At 37.0% G+C, this 16,213-nt stretch overlaps 2 protein-coding genes across 5 annotated transcripts in view; one reads left to right on the plus strand and one right to left on the minus strand.

The window, feature by feature from the left end:
* Positions 1-15,274, plus strand: part of LOC113697273 (ABC transporter A family member 1) — a 35,037-nt gene extending 19,763 nt beyond the window's left edge. For 2 of the 3 annotated variants that reach the window (XM_027216825.2, XM_072055452.1), the window contains 15 exons: positions 2-98; positions 1,650-1,777; positions 1,855-1,959; positions 2,587-2,733; positions 3,961-4,221; positions 4,458-4,590; positions 5,562-5,641; positions 5,746-5,853; positions 6,862-7,012; positions 12,680-12,816; positions 12,937-13,011; positions 13,080-13,389; positions 13,789-13,922; positions 14,786-14,844; positions 14,926-15,274. In XM_027216825.2, coding sequence (XP_027072626.1) covers positions 2-98; positions 1,650-1,777; positions 1,855-1,959; positions 2,587-2,733; positions 3,961-4,221; positions 4,458-4,590; positions 5,562-5,641; positions 5,746-5,853; positions 6,862-7,012; positions 12,680-12,816; positions 12,937-13,011; positions 13,080-13,389; positions 13,789-13,922; positions 14,786-14,844; positions 14,926-15,010 — 2,010 coding nt within the window. In that variant the 3' untranslated portion in view covers positions 15,011-15,274. Of the gene's footprint in view, position 1; positions 99-1,649; positions 1,778-1,854; positions 1,960-2,586; positions 2,734-3,960; positions 4,222-4,457; positions 4,591-5,561; positions 5,642-5,745; positions 5,854-6,861; positions 7,013-12,679; positions 12,817-12,936; positions 13,012-13,079; positions 13,390-13,788; positions 13,923-14,785; positions 14,845-14,925 lie in introns of those variants that run through there. The other variant, XM_072055453.1, reaches the window with a different exon arrangement.
* On the minus strand, positions 10,373-12,091 carry LOC113697274 (uncharacterized). 2 transcript variants are annotated; one of them, XM_027216826.2, is made up of 2 exons: positions 10,932-12,091; positions 10,373-10,578 (listed from the first exon to the last, which is right to left on the minus strand). In XM_027216826.2, the coding sequence occupies exons 1-2, from the start codon at positions 11,968-11,970 to the stop codon at positions 10,544-10,546; spliced, it is 1,074 nt and encodes a 357-aa protein (XP_027072627.1). In that variant the 5' UTR covers positions 11,971-12,091; the 3' UTR covers positions 10,373-10,543. The 2 variants fall into 2 exon arrangements, with proteins under 2 accessions (XP_027072627.1, XP_071911555.1); XM_072055454.1 differs by having other exon boundaries at positions 10,908-12,091.
* Positions 15,275-16,213: the final 939 nt, after the last annotated feature.

Below are 16,213 nucleotides of genomic sequence, written 5' to 3' on the forward strand. Positions count from 1 at the left end.
GGTATCTATATTGGCATATTGGGCTTCAACATATATGTGGGACTTCATCAGCTTTTTATTTCCTTCATCAATTGCAATTATTCTCTTTTCTGCATTTGGTATGTTCTTGATCTTTGCTGTCTACATGTTCCATGGACAGTTGGAGGAAAATTGCTTGCGTAATTAATTGCCTGCTACGTTCTCAGTTGAATGTCCTTGCTTTTACTTCTGTTGTTAGAGTTACTTTTCAGATGCCTTAATGCCATGAAAGGAATCACAGTTAACAAAAGTTAGGATGAACGTGAAAACAGATAATCAGCCTGCATTGACTGGAGAAAGGTTCAAACATAGCTGAAAATTATGTTATTTATTTTCCTTTTTGCGTCCCAAAAACATTTCATGACTAGTTCAGTAAAGCCTCGATGATGTTGAGATTGGGCATCTCGTTTGATGGTTGGGTAATATTGAGAACTTATTTGGGATTGTGGTGCTTTTACTAAAAAGGTACTTCTAGGCAATACAAGCACTTCTAAGGTGTTTGGTAAGCATCATTCTGTAAATTTAGGAGTACATTTTTTATCTCAAAAGTACTTTTAGCACAAGCTCAAAATTAGTGCTTTTGGATTAACTTTTGTGTTTCAAAAAATAAAAATAAAGTTTGTCCGTTTTATCATAATTTCGAACTGAATAAAGGGATAAATACATTTTAATAATTTCAACAACTACATATTATCAAGTAGAAAAACCACTTATGCAAGTATTCATTTCAAACAATATAATTAAACACTTCATTCTTTTACCACAAACCCTACTAGGGGAAGCTCTTTTTAATTAGCCACCGCAACCCCAAAGGCACACGACATCTCTAATAGCAATTTCTAGAGCATTTAATGTTTCATTTCATCATCCTAACTTCATGTTTTAACTGTTTCATTGGTATTTTTGAGGGTTGTGATGGAAATATAAATTTAAGGTGTCCTAGAGTAACTCACAAAGCAAACCCTGTGGAATAGTTTAGTCCTAGCTTTTTATTCTTTTGTTCCTAAAAACTAATCATGCAAGTCCTCTTCTTTCTTTTATGTTTCCCTAGTTAAGAAGACAACTTAGCAAACTAAACAAAACTTTCTTGACTGCTGAAGCTGTTAAAATGGCTAAATATCGTACCACTGAATTGCAATGAGCTTATATAAGAATACAATCTATCCTTTGCTTAACTTATTGTCTGCATCTTACTTAAATGCTTCTATTTTTTTATTTTTTTTACTGTTTAACCGGGGCCGTCCTTGTTGCTTAAAAGTTGATTCATGCTTTTAAAGCTAAAATCTGCTTTTGAGGTGTTTTCATTTGCTTTTGACTTGGGCTTTAAGCTTATATTAGCTGAAAAAGTTGATCCCATGAGCAACGCAGGACAGCCTTCTTAGAAGAACTTTGCTTTTTAAAACTGACAAAACAGAAAAACCATATCAACTAGCAGTTTATATGGGAAATACCATTTCAAGTGACGGAAATAAGATGTTGGTTTATTTTATGGGAAATACTAGTAGCTTTTCTCAAACTTCTTTAATTCTTTGGTGTAAACCTTCATATTTCTGCTTCCTCTTATAAGTTCTGTTATTTCATGTTCCCACTGTTTGTGGCTATCTACAAATTGAAAATTTTTTCTTTTGCAGGTCTTGAGCAGTTTATTGGAAAAGAATCCTTCTTCCCCACCATAATGCTGTTACTGGAATATGGACTAGCAGTTGCATCATCAACCTACTGCCTTACCTTCTTCTTCTCGGAGCACAGCCTGGCACAGGTATCATTCTGCTGTCAAATGTTTAAAGTTTGAACTTTTCTGCCTATTTGACACTAACATTGTATATCTACAAGCAGAATATAGTTCTGTTGGTCCAGTTCTTCAGTGGGATTATCCTCATGGTTGTATCATTCATAATGGGGCTTATGAAGTCTACAGAGCAGGCCAATTCCCTTCTCAAGGTTTGCATGCATAGAGCAGCAACATGTTTTTTATTACATCATTTTTCAAAGCAAACTGATTCCTCAAGATTAGCATTTGATGTTCTGAAAGAGTCAATTGATGGACTTTCGATTGGATTTGTTTACAAATGGGATGATGATTATGCAACTTATGTCATTAGTCTTTTTAAGGGTATAGCTATTTTTTCATACATTCAGTGAATGTTTCCTACATTTTGGTTTATGCCTTTGTCACCTCCAAGTTTTTGAGTTCCAACAAGTTGAATAACTTTTGATGGTTTTAACATCTTGTCACCTCTTTACAGTCCTATCTATGATACTTGTTGAACTCATAAGAGGTAAACCAATTATTAGATGTTTCTCATGGGAGGTGGACACATTCTGTCACTTTGTCTTTTATCAAGAAAATTGTGTGCTGGAGACTTCAAAATCTTGTAGATAAATTTATCCTAATGGAGTTCTAGAAAAATGATAGTGACTCGGACTTTGTTCTTCTCCAGGGCAATATGTGACTGCTTAGAAATTTTCACTAACTTAAAAGATTGTGCCAAGGGTTATGACTGGTGATCTTAAAAGCCGTCACGCTCGGATATTGAGCTTACTAACTATCGTATTTGTATCTTCCAGAACTTCTTCAGGTTGTCACCGGGATTTTGCTTTGCCGATGGATTATCTTCATTAGCTCTTTTACGACAAGATATGAAGAATGGATCTGGTAGTAGAGTTTTTGACTGGAATGTGACGGGTGCTTCCCTTTGTTACTTGGCTGCAGAGGTGCTGTTCTGATCTTATGGCATGAGATTATCTTGCTTCTGTGTACTACTAATCAGTGTTTAAGCAAGATATAACGTTTTTCTGGGAATCATATAGTGGTCTTGCTATTTTTTAGGTTTGCTTATGTGGTCACGCTTTTCTCAAGTAGAAATTATCACTCTTCAGCCCTATTGGACGAGTTTTCTCATCATTGAGATTGCATGATTATAGTTCCAGAAATCTACATTTTAACTTCGAAATTGTTGGGAGATAGGTTCTAAAATACTAGTTTGCAGTTATTTTCTGCTCTCTCAGTTTTACATAAAGCCTCACACTTTACTAGTAATTGAGCAAGTCTTTTTCATTTTGCAAGAGGGGGGTTAATGGATGTTATAGATTGAATTTTCAGTGGAGAAGCTGCAGAACTGGAATTGGATACTAATGGCTGGTGTAGCACTGATTTTAGGTGCTTTAAACAAGTTTGAAGTGCTTGAGTCTTTAGAGTGTTGCTAGCCTAGCTGGTAGGGAGATTAGCCAGGTGAAAGTAAGGTCCTTGGTTCAATTCTCAAGCCTCGCCTCTTGCCCTTTACCCTTGTAAGGCTTGGAGTCTGTCTTCCCTTGAACCCAAAAAAAAAAAACAAATTGCTGTCCTTTCTTTGCGTGTTTGCTTAGGCCATTATTGATCTGTAGCTGCGATTGATGAAGGCAGATAGAACAATTCTACCTCAATTATCCTATTTCTCAGGGCAGATAGAGCCTAGTCATTTTATTAAGATCTTTCATCTGTTGGTTTGTCGCCAGGTTTTCTGCTACCTATCTCTGAACTATCTATGTTGGATGTCTTGCTGCTATCATACCACGTAGCAATGCATAGCTGGACTGTCCTTGATTGACAGCAGTAGTTTCTTAACATATGAAGTGCACTGGATCTCTCAAGCTTAAGCATTGAAGTTTCATCAATGAATTCAAACTTAAAAAATTGAAAATGTCTAAAACTTTCTTAAAGGGGAAGTGGATGCTTTAAAGAGTGGACAACTCTGTGAACTCAACTAGGTGATTAAACAAAAGGAAGTAGACAGTTTCAATGGTTTAGATAACATAGGATCATGGCTTTTGATATTCAGAATTTTGAGTGGATTAGTGGATCAATAGGTTTTGGTAGCATGCATTATTGTTCTGGTTTATATTTTGAGCATATGAATTTTTTTTTCTTTTTTTATCTGTACTGATTGGTCATTCCTCTTACAGGCTGTCATTTATTTCCTTCTAGCACTTGGCCTAGAGCTCTTGCCACCTCACAAGATAAATTTAGCCACAGCTTATGAGTGGTGGATGAGGATTAAACTTTCACTTGCAACTTCTGGCAGTTTGTCAGAGCCACTTCTGAAATCATCCTCAGGAGATGTTGCTCTTAAAGTTGATGAAGACATCGATGTCCTTACAGAGAGAAATAGGGTACTCTCAGGTTCAATTGATGGTGCGATCATATATTTGCGCAATCTGTGCAAGGTATTCCATGCAACCTTTCTATTCACTGTAACATTAGTGTATCTTTTTGGAAGAATGAATATAGCCCGTAAGGGTCTTTCTTTCAACTCATTATGTGGTTTGATTCCTACTGTCCATAGCCCGTTCATGATTCTTCTCCTATACTAAATGTCCCCCAACCCTCCAAATGTATAAACAAGTTAAAGAGAATCTTGATGAATTTCTTAAAGTTACCAGTAATATATTTCTTGTTTTAGGTTTATTCGGGAGGAAAGCACAGGCTAAAAGTAGCAGTTGATTCATTGACTTTTGCAGTTCAGGAAGGAGAGTGTTTTGGCTTTCTAGGAACCAATGGAGCAGGGAAGACAACCACCCTGTCCATGCTTTCTGGTATTAAATATGCTTTAGCAGTGACAGTTTAATTTACAAAAAAGACCTCAATTTGTTAATTTGTAGGAAAACAAAGCAATTTCTCAGTTAGCAATGACTTCTCTCTGTTCAACCTGATGACGTGTGTTGCATTATAACGTCATATAACAACGCTGCAGCTGTCACCGGGAAATTTTTTTTTTTCTTTAATCCTACTGCCTGGCATGCAATTTCACATGTCGTTTGCATTCTTCTTATTAAACCCTCAGCATGCACACTTTGAATATTTTGTAATGGCTGAAGGTGAGAGCTGAACCCTAAACATCTGCCTGGGTTACGTTACTGAATTACTGTATCATTCTAAAGCTGAAACTATGTAGAGGGGTGAATATTGTTTGATACACTTTTTAGACCCGCTTCATGTGTGGGCTAAATATTCTTTGATAGGCCAAGTATGTGCAAGCAGGAAGAGGTGTGGTTTTCAGAATTGATATCTGGATCTTTGCTAACTATTCTGCTACCATATAAAGTTATCAACTGTTTCAAAAGGTAAAGGTGTTAAGAAGGAAAGTCGTTTTATTGTTTGTCTAATCTAGGATGCCTGCTCGTGTAGTCTGGCTTGTTTAAATGAGCCCAACACCTGGATGCAGTCTTTGGCTTAGATGTGCATATGGACATTGATAGACATAAAACTCTCAGCAGCATATGTATGTCTTTCTGGGATTTTTGATCTCTAAACTTCTTTGGTTTGGGTTAAACAAGCTACTTGGGAAGAACTTTAAACACATATACTTCTGTGAAGCACATCTGGATTTTGCCAAGAATGTGTATCTCACAGCATAGACTCTAAGCTTCATACTAATTTGGGTTCTCTAAGTACCTTCCTGTATCCTTCTTTTTCCCTTTTTTTGGATAAACAGGGAATGAGAGGTAGTCGGAAACTATTCCCACTTAATAAATCTTTTCTTGGTTGGATGAATATTTCAATGCAGGAGAAGAACATCCAACTAGTGGAAAAGCATTTATTTTTGGCAAAGACATAGGTGCGAACCCAGAGGCTGCTCGTCGGCTTGTAAGTCTTGATTTTTTTGTTTATTTGTGCTTTATCTAATCTCTAAATTCATCAAGTCAACTTTTGCCTGGCTAACATATAGAACTTTTTTCTTGATGTGTCAGATTGGTTATTGTCCTCAATTTGATGCGCTACTAGAGTTTCTCAATGCTCAAGAACATCTTGAGCTGTATGCCAGAATAAAAGGAGTTTCAGAATTTGAGCTCAAAGATGTATGCCCTTCTTGATGCTTTTAAATTACGTCTCATCCATTTATTTTTTATTTTTATTCTTGTGAGCAATTGATAGTGAAATTCTGAGAAGTTCATGGACCTATATTGCTGTTATTTTGTCATGGGGAATTATCATCTTAATGCTAGGAGCCAACCTCTAGAAGGATAACCTTGGTGTAACTGTAATGTCTTTCCATTTTGACTTTGAGGCATTGGTTTGATACAAAACTTTTGGCCTGTTTGCTTGCAGGCAAGAGACATACATACCTACCTACTTTATTGGTGTTTCACATGGATAATTTTTTGGTGGTTTAGGAAGAAGATGCTTTCCATGTTAACGAACTAAACTTATAAAGAGATTTGCAAAGGTTTTGCTACTTGAGTATTATGAATTAACAGCCTTGACTTTGGAGGGACAAATATGAATTGGAAAGTTGATGCTATTTGGGCTATAAAAAGCATTACTTGGAAAGTATACTTTCATTTTCCCATATTTATCTCCTATCTGTGAAGGTTGATATTGAATAACTTTTGCATGGGCACAACTTTAAACAAATTAATGTCCTGAGTTGATCTATGAACATTGCTGTAAATCAAAAGATTTCCTATGTGTATTGTTATGAATAGTTGATTATTATTTATTTTTCTTGTCCAATGTTAAATGCATTTTGTCTTGTGGACAAACCAAACCTTCAAGCTTGGTGAACAAATTACGAACTATATGTTATTTGGTTTTACGTACCTTTTCTAGTGCTTATTAAAAAAAGAATTCATCCTGAACTTCATATTTTATCATTATTTCCCAACATCCATGAAGACAATTCAGTGCTTCTTGTTTGGGATGACGAATGGATGTATCTTATCAAGTTCAGGACTAGAATGAGTCAATTTCATTATAGTAAGATCCAAGAGTCTGAAAACTGTGACACTATTTTTTTAATCTGCCATCTGAATATCAGTTGTGGCTCTACAGCATCAATGATTAATGCTGGTAAGAACGTTAAACAGGTTGTTAGAGAAAAACTGGTGGAGTTTGATTTGCTGAAGCATGCCACTAAACCATCGTTTGCCTTAAGTGGGGGAAACAAGCGTAAACTATCTGTTGCAATCGCAATGATCGGAGAACCCCCCATTGTCATTCTTGACGAGCCATCAACTGGTAATTAATTCTTCTGATGTTAGTTTGTGTGTATTGTGATTAGTATTCTTAATGCCCATTAGTTTTTCCCTTCATCTTCTTTTAGATATTAAAAAGCTTCTACCATGCATATACCCATTATGATACGCTTGTGCTAGCACAGCTGTGGGGTTTCATCTCACCTGAATATCAGGAAAAGTCATTCGGCAAGTTTAAGATTGCTTTATATGATAAACAACTTAATTGTTGTTACAAAGAGAAACCTAATAGTCTAATCCTCAATGTAAAATTGTAAACTAAAAATGGAGAGAAAAAATACTTTTCTTCTATTTCACTTTGGACTACACAATATACAAATATATATATACACAAGTGGATACTATAATCATATGATACTATAATCATACTATTACCTAATTAATATATGATACTATAATCATATGATACCTAATTAATATATGATACTATAATCAAATCTTTCCTAATATTTATATTATCAAATCTTTCCATAATATCAGATCACATATCTTCAACACTCCCCCTCAAGCTGGTGAATATAGATCTTCCATTCCCAGCTTGGCAACACTTTCATGAAACATGTTGCTACACAGTCCCTTTGTCATCACATCTGCAAGTTGAAGTCCTGTCGGAACATATGGAGTACAAATCAGTCCACTTTCTAGCTTCTCTTTAATAAAGTGCCTGTCTATCTCTATGTGCTTCGTCCGATCATGTTGCACTGGGTTGTGAGCTATACTTATAGCAGATTTGTTATCACAATATAGCTTCATCGGTTTGCTCCATTGAATCCTCAAGTCTTCTAGGATAATTTTAACCCACAATAATTCACATACCCCTGCTGCCATAGCCCTGAACTCTGCTTCAGCACTTGACCTTGCTACCACACTTTGTTTCTTGCTTCTCCAGGATATTAAGTTTCCTCCAAGAAATGTACAATATCCTGAAGTTGATCGCCTGTCAACTGGAGACCCTGCAAAGTCTGCATCTGTGTAAACTGCCAGATCAATTTCAGGACCCTTTTTGAATAAAATTCCCTTCCCTAGATGTGCCTTTAAGTAATGAAGCACTCGATAAACTGCTTGTAGATGAACTGCTCTAGGATCATGCATAAACTGACTAATAACACTGACTGAGTAAGCTATATCTGGCCTAGTATGTGCGAGATAAATGAGTTTCCCAACAAGTCTTTGGTACATCTCTCTGTCCACAGCTGTATCTCCATGAGCCTCACTTAATTTGTGATTCTGCTCAATGGGAGTTCCAACTGGTTTGCTTGCTGTCATGCCTGTTTCCTTGAGCAGGTCCATAACATACTTCTGTTGAGAAATAAAAATTCCCTGCCTTGATCGAGCCACTTCAATTCCCAGAAAATACTTCAATTTTCCTAAATCCTTTATTTCAAATTCCTTGGCTAGGCACCACTTCAAAGTTTTCTTCTCTACTTCATCGTTTCCTGTCACTATGATGTCATCTACGTATACAATCAAAACAGTAACTCCCCCCAAGGCTGAATGCTTGATGAACAGGGTATGATCTCCTTGACTTTGCTTGTAACCATTAGCTATCATTACCTTGGCAAATCGTCCAAACCAAGCACGTGGGGATTGTTTCAGCCCATATAATGCCTTTTTTAACCGACAAACCTTGTTCTTGTCAACCCCACTGAATCCCGGTGGAATGCTCATATAAATCTCCTCTTCCAACTCTCCATGAAGAAAAGCATTCTTCACATCGTATTGCTGTAATTCCCAATCAAAATTAACAGCCAAGGATAGCAGAATTCTCACTGTATTCATCTTTGCTACTGGAGCAAATGTTTCCCGATAATCTACTCCATATGTCTGTGTGTATCCTTTCGCGACTAACCTTGCCTTGTAGCGTTCTAGGGACCCATCTGCTTTAAACTTTACTGCATACACCCATTTACAGCCCACTACTTTCTTGTTCTTTGGTAAATCAACTAATTCCCAAGTCCCATTCTTCTCTAATGCATCCATTTCTACTTCCATAGCAAGTCTCCATTCTTTCTTTGATAATGCTTCAGACAATGAGCTAGGAATAGAGACTGTATTTAAGGTGGAAAGGAAGCTTTGATGGCTCGGGGAAAACTTTTCAAAGGACACAAAGTGAGACAATGGATATAGGGGTCTTTTGGTGCATTCTCGGGGTTTTTTCCTTACAGCAATAGGTAGATGTAGGTCCTGGTCAGGGCTAAGAGGCTCAGGACAAGGTGATTTAGAGCTGGAAGAATGGTCGGTGGGTGGTGTAGAATTCAGATTTGATTCACTCATTGTTACCTCATTCCCGGAGCTTGGTTTAGAGGATTGTTCTTGCCTTGTAACCACGATGGGATCTTCTTTCCTTGTATACACTTGGTCAAACCGGAACCAGTCATAGATTTTACGGTCTTCCTTTTTTTCTTCTACCACATCAGATTGAAGAATTGACTCTTGGAATTCAGATTTGGATGACTCAGATGTGGTCAACTCTAAGGAGGGAAATTTTAACTCCTTATCTTCAAGTGTATCTAACTCCCCCTGAAGATAAGGAGTGATGAAATAGGGCTTATTTTCAACAAATGTAACATCTGCCGAGACATAGAGTTTTCTAGTAGGTGGATGATAACATTTGTAACCCTTTTGAGTAGATGAGTACCCCACGAAGACACACTTAAGAGCACGAGGATCTAACTTCCCACGGTTATGACTATGGACATGAACAAAGGAAGTACATCCAAAAACTCGAGGAGTGAGATTAAAGGAAGATCGAATATCGGGGTAAAATTTGGATAGGTTCTCTAGTGGACTTTGAAACCCCAAGACCTTGGAAGGAATTCTATTTATGACATAAGCTGATGTGAGTAAAGCTTCTCCCCAATATGCTTTGGGCACACTTTGTTCAAACAGTAAGGCTCTAGTGCACTCAAGAAGATGTCGGTTTTTCCGTTCTGCCACACCATTTTGTTGTGGAGTGGCAATACAGGATGATTCATGTATGATTCCTTCTTTTTGGAAAAACTGACTCAAGGTTTGATTGAAATAATCACGAGCATTATCTGAACGAAAGTGTTTGATCTTGGTGCCAAATTGATTTTGAATCATTGCATGAAAAACAGGGAAAATATAACTCAAATCAGACTTATTTTTGAGTAAATAGATCCAAGAGACTCTTGTGCAGTCATCGATAAATGTGACAAACCACTTAGACCCTGAGATGTTTGGAATAGTTGATGGCCCCCAAATATCACTATGGATTAAAAAGAAAGGAGAAGACGATCGTTTATTACTGATAGGAAATGGGACACGAGTGTGTTTAGCATACTCGCAAATATCACAATGAAAAGATTGAACATCAAATCTCTTGAACAAGGAAGGAAACATTATTTTTAATGCAGAAAAAGACACATGACCTAGACGTCTATGATGTAACCAGATGACATCTTTATTGGAGGGTGAAGACAATGTGGACAGGGCAGATTTACTAAATTCTGGTTGACTTGATGTATCCAAGTAATAGAGTCCATCATGCTCCTTAGCTAGTCCAATCCTCTTCCCCGAGCCCCGGTCCTGAAAGTCACAATAGGATTCATCAAATATAACAGAGCCAGCTAGATCCTTGGCAAGTTTTTTTACAGAAACCAAATTTGTAGATAATCGAGGAACATGAAGAACATTTTTAAGAATCAAATTTGGAGTAACTTGGACATCTCCGATACCTGCCACAGTGGTTGTAGTACCATCTGCAACAACAATCTTTCTATTGCTAGGACAGGGATTATAGGTTTTGAATTTATTTGAAATATGAGTCATATGGTCCGTAGCACCAGAGTCAAGAATCCAGACATTCCTAAGCTCATTGCCTAAAACACTAAATGCAAAAGAGACTAGAGCCTTACCTGAAAGTGTCAATGAACACATACCCGGATTCCTTGATTGAGAATTGTTAGTTGCTGGTTTGTCAACTGTCTCTAACATACTTTTAAGCTTCTCAATTTCCTCCATACTAAACCCTCCAATCACTTGAGTTGGATCTTGAACCGACATATGAGCCTGCCTTTGCTGGCCACCTTTTTGTCCCCATTCACGAGTGGGTGGTTTCCCATGTAGTTTCCAGCATTGATCTATGGTGTGTCGTGGTTTCTTGCAGTATGTGCACCACAACTCCTCGCGATTCTTTTGCCCACTTGTTTGATTGGTCTTGTCCGCAGCAACCTTGTTCAGTACCAACCGCTGAGATTTGGAACTTAAAAGGGCTGAATTTTCTATTGAAGGTAGCTCTAACATAATACCCCTGCGACTTTCTTCTCCACGTACTTGGGATATTGCTTCTGTTAAAGAAGGAAACTCTGGCCTGCCCAGAATTTGAATTCGTACAAGATCGAATTCAGAGTTTAGGCCAGCCAAAAAATCATAAACTCGATCCCTTTCTATGAACTTCTTGATAAACACTGCACATTTGCTACAGTTCAAATCAAGTGCCCTGTAATAATCCAGTTCCTGCCACTGGTTTTGCAGAAAATTGGCATACTCCGTCACTGTTTTTGTCCCTTGTTTTGCTCCAGTTGTCTTTGTCTTGATGTCATAGATAAGAGCTGCATCATTAACCTTGGAATATGTCTGATGAAGGGCATCCCAAATTGCCTTTGCTGTAGGAAGAAACATACATGTATCGCTGATTTCAGGAATCATGGAATTCCATAACCAAGACATGATCATTGAATCCTCTTGTTCCCATGCTTCAAACCCCGCCGTTTCACTATCCGGTGCTATTTCCAATAGATGACTCAACTTTCCTTTTCCTTTCAGGAATGTTCGAACCAATTGAGACCACTTCAAATAATTTTTTCCATTTAGTCTATATGCTGCCTGGATGTTTTGAAGCTCTGTTGTGTTCCGTGTACTTTGTTCTTCTTCCATAGTTGAAGACAATTGCCGCGTTGAGGATGTAGCATCCGCCATGATTGAATAGGAGGGGGGAAAAAAAAAATGTATAGTAACAGGAACAGCAATGAAGGCTGGAGAGAATAAGAAAGGAACCAGCAATTAAGGCTGGAATTGACAAGAAGCAAAGGTGGTATTTTTCCCAGAACCCTAGACGGGCTCTGATACCATGTAAACTAAGAAAAATGGAGAGAAAAAATACTTTTCTTCTATTTCACTTTGGACTACACAATATACAAATATATATATACACAAGTGGATACTATAATCATATGATACTATAATCATACTATTACCTAATTAATATATGATACTATAATCATATGATACCTAATTAATATATGATACTATAATCAAATCTTTCCTAATATTTATATTATCAAATCTTTCCATAATATCAGATCACATATCTTCAACAAAAATAGTTCTCATGCTGGAGTATCGTGCATGGTCTGCCTCTAGGTTAGGTAAAGATCAGTGTTAGCTCCTTGTCTTGCTGCCATAGTCTGTCCAGAACTTAAGAAGCAGTTGCCAGGCTTGTAGTAGTCATTTGATTCTTTGTATTCGTATAATTCTTACAAAAGATGGTCTTTTACACAGCATTTTTATCCTGTATTTTAATATTTTACTGTCACATCCTTCTTTCACTCTCCAGCAGAATTATGCTTCAGCTTCTACCATTTATTTTCTGATGCTTAACCAATATTTAATGCCACAATTACTTTAGGTATGGATCCTATTGCCAAACGATTCATGTGGGAGGTTATATCCCAGCTATCAACCAGACGAGGAAAGACAGCTGTCATTCTAACTACTCATAGCATGAATGAAGCACAAGCTCTGTGTTCTAGGATTGGGATCATGGTATGTCCTGTAGCATTTAGCTTGTCTATGATATGTATATAATCGAAATCTTGTAGTGCTAACTTGTACCCCTCCCACAAAAAAAATTCTGCTTTTTCTTTGCTAAACACAATGTCAAAGGTTGGAGGCAGGCTTAGATGCATTGGAAGTCCTCAGCATCTAAAAACGAGATTTGGGAATCATCTTGAACTAGAGGTATTTTCTTAGTTAAATTGTTTGTCCATGGTTTATTTGTGGCTAGAAATCTTATATTTCACCAACAGGTCAAACCTACAGAAGTAAGCATCATAGACATGGAAAATCTATGCCAAATAATACAAGAAAAACTCTTCGATGTTCCATGTCATACAAGAAGTATACTTGGTGACCTTGAAGTTTGCATTGGAGCAAAGGACACTATAGCATCAGAAAGCACATCAGTTGCAGAGATTAGCTTATCAGAGGAAATCATAGTTGCAATTGGACGGTGGCTTGGGAATGAAGAAAGAGTACGGGCTCTTGTATCTGCAAGTGCGAGTAATGCTTCATCTGGGGCTACTGGTGAGCAGTTATCAGAGCAGTTGGTCCGTGATGGTAAGTCCGTGCCCTTCATCAATCTATTAGTTTCACACAATTCAAATATCACTGTAGTGTTGTTTTTGGTCATCGCTTACGCTTGCAGTCTCCCCTTCCCGTAGAAACTGACAATTGCTTCATAACTGAGTGGATATGATCCTTTTCCTGGATGAATCTAATATCTTAATCTACAATCATATACTTTGAACTTTGTGTTATGCAATTAATATGTGCTCACCAAATTTAAATGGTGCAGATCAATTTAAATAATTGAGCAGCTCTGGTTTCTGACTCTCCCTCTCCCAATGCCAAATTTACACCCTGGAATTTTCTTCTTTTTTTCATCTCTGGGTTGGTTAATAAGCCCAAGGCTTTCGCTTTATTAAATACTAAAGCTGTTGCAATTCATGACTATAGGTGGTATCCCACTGCCTGTATTTTCGGAGTGGTGGTTAACCAAAGAAAAGTTTTCTGCTATTGATTCATTTATCCAATCATCATTTCCTGGCTCCACATTTCAAGGTTGCAATGGATTGAGTGCTCAATATCAGGTATGACTTATGCAAATTTTTTTGCATTTACTCTGTTTGTTTTAGAATATGTTAGCCTGGCACTCTTACATCAAGACTCCTAGTTTTATTTGCTGATGAATATGAATGCCCCTTTTTTCTCCGGTAGAATAAAGGAGCTTTTAGATATATGGTAGGAAGTAACAGAAATGAGTAGTGTATCCCAATTTTCCTGTTCTCTACTTGTATTTTGCAGTATTATAGTCAGTAGATGTAGATGGTGAGCATGAGGTGTATTTGTCTATTCGCCAGAACAAGAAGTAAACAAATTTGTTTTGTTGTTTTAAAAACACGCAGTGGCACCTGAGTTACTTAGAAACAGCTTTCCTTGCTTTTTTCTTCCCATTTAACTTGAATCGAGAACAATTTTACGTAAACTGAAATTTAAAATCTATTTACAGGGTTTCCTTATCCTTTCGAGGAACATTCAAATTGTTTCATCCTCAGATTTGAATCTTGTGGTTTATGCATGACTGCAATCTTGTTTTAATGTCGTCTTAAGATTGTCATAAGAAATATATGGTGATCAGTGGGATGAACATAATCGGTTTTGAATCCAATTGCTATCTTCTCCTACTAATCTGGAAGGATGAATTAGACTTCCAAGATGAATTACATTATGGATTCACATAATTCTTAAATGAAACTAAGTTGTAACTAACCAGAAAGCTTGACTTGTATGCTTAGGTATATAGGGGATGTGCAAATTGATTTTGTGCAGCAGCAGGAGCATTTAAAAAGAAAAAAAATGCTAATGCATCAACTATTGAACTCGTACATACATTATGTGGAAGCTTGCTTTTGGATCTTTAATTAGTTGATGATTTATCTTCAAAATGTTGCAGCTGCCTTATGAGGAAGACCTCTCTCTTGCTGATGTTTTTGGTCACCTAGAGCGTAACAGGTGCAGTAATTACTCTTCGTGAATTATCAGCATTTTCTAAAGCTTTTGGTACTGATCATGTGTACTTTTTCATCTCTGCAGAAATTTACTGGGCATCAAAGAGTACAGTATCAGTCAATCAACACTAGAGACAATCTTTAACCATTTTGCTGCTGCTAACACATGAAATAAAAACTATTTAGCATAACCTTAAATGGAAGCTAATCCCTTCTTGTTTTTAGAGTTTGAAGGGTCTTTTTCTTCCAATATATATGGTAATTTTGCTGCAAGCAGTGGAGGAATTCCCCTTGATGCAGATAGAAGATTCGCTATAGGCATTTCTGTCCTCTCCACTAGGAGTATTTTACCAATAAATGTATTGCCTTTCACAGATTACTGTGGAAGTATAAATCTGTCTTATATAATGGAACTTTTTCATTGCTTTATCTCATCATTCATACTCAGTGTTTCTTCCTACCCTTTTCCCTCTCATTGTAGGTTTTTTTTTTTTTTGGTCAATTTTGGTTTTCATTAAGACCAAGAGAAAGAGGTACAGATGGTGGTGAAGTTTTCTCCAAATACTATAAATAACCCAAGCAATTAACTTAGTTGAAGATTTAACTCGGGTAGCAACAACGAAGGTATCAGGCACCAATGGAGTTTGGCCAAACTTTGCCAACACAAGTTGTCTTAGTTAGTAAGGATGGGTAATTTCATCACAAAAGTCGTGTGTTCGAATTTCGCTATCGATGTGAGAACTGTATTAGTGGGTCATTTGTAAAAATCTCTATAAATGATCTATGTTTTCGAGGCTATGCCATAATTTGTGGTGGTATTTGAGTCGGCAATAATCAGTTTTGAATTTCACTATCGATATAAGAACTGTGTTAGTGAGCGATTTGTAAGAATTCTTATAAGCGACCTATGGTCTCGAAACGATGCCAGTTTTGAATTTCACTATCGATGTAAGAACTGTGCTAGTGAGCGATCTGTAAGAATTCTTATAAGCGACCTATGGTCTCGGGACGATGTCATAATCCATGGTGGTGTTTGGGTCAGCAATAATTTTGGTTTTCAAATAATAAAACATCTTTTAATAAACAATTTTTCCTAGTTAAGATCAAATGTTGGACCTTAGAAGTTATACAATTCAAGCTTCCCTTGGACTTATCCAGCAGCTTGTACGTGCATGAGCTAGATATGGCGTCAGTGTTATGCAAGAAAGTGAAGAAAACATAACAATAATCTAATTCATCTTTTTCTAAATTCTTTCACTATTCTTCTTTGGTGGTGGGGGCAACTGACTTGGATTTAGGTAGAAGTTTTAGATTAATGGAATTCTCTACTTTCTAGTCTTTACAATAAAATCAAAGCGTGGCTCTCACGCTCT

Source organism: Coffea arabica, chromosome 6e (assembly GCF_036785885.1).
Source record: "Coffea arabica cultivar ET-39 chromosome 6e, Coffea Arabica ET-39 HiFi, whole genome shotgun sequence".
In the NCBI taxonomy this organism is placed as follows: Eukaryota; Viridiplantae; Streptophyta; class Magnoliopsida; order Gentianales; family Rubiaceae; genus Coffea; species Coffea arabica.

Coding starts and splice junctions, on each gene's coding strand:
- LOC113697274 (XM_072055454.1), bottom strand. CDS start 11,970: ATGGCGGATGCTACATCCTCAACGCGGCAATTGTCTTCAACTATGGAA. Junction 10,579..10,907: donor GTGTTCATTGACACTTTCAG/GTAAGGCTCTAG, acceptor TGTGACTTTCAG/GACCGGGGCTCGGGGAAGAG.